At 40.1% G+C, this 3,887-nt stretch overlaps 1 protein-coding gene across 1 annotated transcript in view; it reads right to left on the reverse strand.

The window, feature by feature from the left end:
• Positions 1 to 1,750: 1,750 nt before the first annotated feature.
• Positions 1,751 to 3,887, reverse strand: part of LOC116894588 (cytochrome P450 2C11-like) — a 5,255-nt gene continuing 3,118 nt past the window's right edge. Inside the window, exons 2-3 of the mRNA XM_032896307.1 lie at positions 3,040 to 3,181; positions 1,751 to 2,298 (exon numbers count right to left, since the gene is read on the reverse strand). Coding sequence (XP_032752198.1) covers positions 2,087 to 2,298; positions 3,040 to 3,181 — 354 coding nt within the window. The 3' untranslated portion in view covers positions 1,751 to 2,086. The remainder of the gene's footprint in view (positions 2,299 to 3,039; positions 3,182 to 3,887) is intronic.

The raw sequence follows: 3,887 nt of genomic DNA on the forward strand, positions 1-3,887 counted from the left end.
TGAGGCAACCCAATCACAGAAAAACACACATGGTATGCACTCATTGATAAGTGGGTATTAACCTACATGCTCAAATTACCCAAGATGCACAGACCACATGAAACTCAAGAAGAATGACCAAAATGCTAATGCTTTACTCCTTCTTCAAAAGGGGAAAGAAAATATTCATTAGAGAAGATAGGGAGTCAACTTTTAGAGCAGAGACTGCAGGAACAGCCATTCAGAGCCTGCCCCACATGTGACCCATATATATTACAGCCACCAAAACTTGATAAGATGGATGAAACTAAGAAGTGCATGCTGACAGGAACCAGACTAAATTTTGAATTGTGTTTAGGTATGGCCTCATAGACTCCTAGGTTTGTACAAGCCTATGGGGGCCAGAGAGTGGAATGTGTTGGTTTATATATGCTTGGTCCAGGGAAGGACACTATTAAGAGTTGTGGCTTTGTTGGAGTAGGTGTGTCACTGTGGGGGTGGGCTTAAATACCCTCAAACCTAGCAGCCTGGAAACTATTAGTCTACTAGCAGCCTTCAAATGAAGATGTAGAACTCTCAGCTCCTCCTGGCTGGATGCTGCCATGTTCCCTCCTTGATAATAATGGACTGATCCTCTGAACCTGTTAGCCAGCCTCAATTAAATGTTGTTCTTATTTTAAAAAGAAAAGAAAGGAGATAAAAGATTCATTTAGCACAGCCTGGTCTCAACTTTGCTATATAGCAGAGAATGATCATAGTTTTCTGATCTGCTCTCTACCTCCTAAGAGCTGAGATTATAGACATGTGTCACCACATAGAGTTTTATGCAACACTGAAGCTCAATCGCACATCTTGGTGCATGTGACATAGCACTCTACCAAGTGAAATACATAATCTACACCAAAACTGTGACTTTCTAAGTATGTGTTCATGCACAAACTTTTCTGTGGGTGTATGTTGTGGTATGTACATGTGTGATGATATGTATGTACGCAACAAAGGTCACTCTTAGGGGTCATTCATCAGGTATCATCAACCATGTTTTGGTTTGGTTTGCTTTTTTGAGACGGGGTTTCTCTGTATAGCCTTGGCTGTCCTGGAACTCAATTGATATACCAGGATGGCCTTGAACTCAGAGATCCACCCGCCTCTGCCCCCAGTGTGGGATTGAAAACATCCACCACTGCCAACTGGCTAGTTTTTTTAGCATGGTCTTATAACTCACAGGTAAGTTAGGCTGGCTAGCCAGTAAGACCCAGGGACCCTCCCATCCCTTCTTCTCAGCACTAGGATTTTAAATATGCATTACCAAGCCTTGCTTTCTTTACATGGGTCTGAGTATTAAATTTGGATCCTCTCGCTTCCACAGCAAACACATTATTAAATGAACCATCTCCTTGAACAAACACATAAAATATGAATCGACATAGACGTTAATTACTATTTAACTCTAAGTTGGAAATGGAAAGCAAAAAGAATATTCATTATCCCTACTTTGTGCTCACAGTAAACATCAAAGCTGAGGTATTAGCTCTAATCCCCAATGTTCACTGTGCACGACTAATCGTCAGAATGATTCCCAAAGCCAGGAACTTTCCTTGGATACAATTTCTCTCCTTCAAATCCAAATGTGCAGTAACAGCCAAGAAAGCACTTCTGCCTTTTTCTTCCTCGGTCTCTTTTTGTATAAATGAAGACAAATATGGTCTCTTGAGAGTTTGTTTTCTTTACTTCTTCCTTACATTATACCCGTAAAAAAAAGAGTCTATGAACTGGTCCAAAAATTAGTATTTATTTAGCACATGGAGGGAACAGATGACTCTGAATTCTCATATTCTAAATATTTTGCTGTTTATATAGTGAAAACAGTATTAACAGTAATGAAGTCATACAAGTATTAGCACTAACTATGTAAGTACTGCATGGGAATGTCACAAGATATAGGGAACGTCACAAGATATAGGGAACAGGAATAGAGCTATATATTGACGCAGGGAACTCAATTCAATGAGGTTTGATGTTCACTGGATCTAAAGGAAATGGGGATATGTGAGTTAAAGCTACTATAATACCAAGAATGAAGTAGACAGAACCCTCAGAAGAGACATTACAGATGAGAGCTTAGGGAGTCTGCCCTTTGCACAGGAATAAAACAAGCCTTGTAAAAAGGGGGCAAATGGCCAAATCCACTGATAGCTGGTGTTGTGTCAATGTCCTTTACATCAACCAGAGACTTCAGGTTAAAATTCTGTAAAATGGTGGTGAAGAACAAAAACAGCTCCATGCGAGCCAGGGCTTCTCCTGCACATATCCTCTTTCCTGTAATAACAAAGAAAAGAAAAAAAGAGAAAAAGACTTGCTCCTGAATTGTCTGTAGATTGTGTTGTGAATTGTCATGGAGATTCTACAGTAGTCAATGAGTTGTTCAGCATGTGGATAAAAGACACCCACATCAGGTTCTCAAACCCACACACAGCTCCATTCACCCATCTCCAATACCATGAAGTTGAAAGCTTCAAGCTGCCATTGACAAAGCAAGGTTCTGACATGCCCTCAGGAGCAATAGTGTCTCCTCTTTATGATCAGCACCGGGTATTCTCCCTTATGCAAATATGGCATCCCTAGCACCCTGGCCCTGAGCAATGATTTACTTGCCCCAAAAGACTCTACCAAAGGTAGCCTTTGTTCCCCTCCATTAAGCCATACTGCCTCAGGTCTCTTCCACTCCTAGATGTCCTATCTTCCTTCCTCTCCCAGAATCCACTAACATGATCATGGCCAACCTCATTGGTATGAACAGGGATGTAGAGCCATAATGGCACACAAATATAATTTGCTTTCTTAACATGGAAAAACTGTGCTAGACCCTACAATGCTCACTAATATGGTCCAATAAAGAATTATTATATGTAGAGGAAATATATAGTCATTAAAGTGGAAGTTCTTATGGCATATAAGCAGAAAATCTATTAATCCTGGCAAAATCACCATAGAAATTGCATCTGATCCTAAAATTCGATTATGTCCTCCAAAGTACAAATGGAAATGAATTTCTTTTACCTGCTGAGAATGGCATAAAGTAGTCACTCTTCTTAAAGTTACCTCTCTCATCTAGAAAGTGACCAGGGTCAAACTTCTCTGGATTAGGAAATTCTTTGTCATCATGCAGTATGGATGACAGTGATGTTATCACATTGGTACCCTGAAAACAACCAACAGACATAATGAAAGCTGAATGGGAAGAATTGAAGGAACTCACCTAAACCAATCTACTTGACTTTTGAATAAAAGTACTGGATTCAAAGCAGAGCAATGACATTTACACATAAACCAAACACAAACAGAGATGAACTGACTCTAGATCCTCAGCTAGGGATGGAACTTCACACCCACCTCCCTTCTCCATGCTCTGGTTTGACCTCGTACAGAACTCATGCATGTTGTCACAACTGCTATCAGTTTATAAATATAATATCAGTCCATGCCCAGGAGATACTGGCACATAACACCACCTCTGGTTCTTACAATCTTTCTGCCCTCTCTTCCACACTGATCCTTTATCCTTGAAAGAAGGAAGTGTGATACAGATATTCCATTTAGGAATGAGCATCCTGAGGTTTTTATTCTCAGTATCTTGATCAGTTTTAAGTCTCTGTGTTGATCACCACGATTCTACTGCAAAGAAAGTTTCTCGGATGAAGTTAAGGAGTCAGCTTTCTTTGTGAATCAGACCTTGTTGGGCAACTACACCCCAGGAGATAGCTACATATCCACAAGTATGTGAGCAGTACTCATTGGACTCAATGTTGGTTTTTGTTGTTGTTGTCCTTGTTGTTGTCATTGTTGTTGTTTTTAAGAAGACACAAAATCGATGACATTAGTTTAATGCTAGTAGCAACAGCTTTGTT

This window comes from Rattus rattus, chromosome 2, assembly GCF_011064425.1.
Source record: "Rattus rattus isolate New Zealand chromosome 2, Rrattus_CSIRO_v1, whole genome shotgun sequence".
NCBI lineage: Eukaryota > Metazoa > Chordata > Mammalia > Rodentia > Muridae > Rattus > Rattus rattus.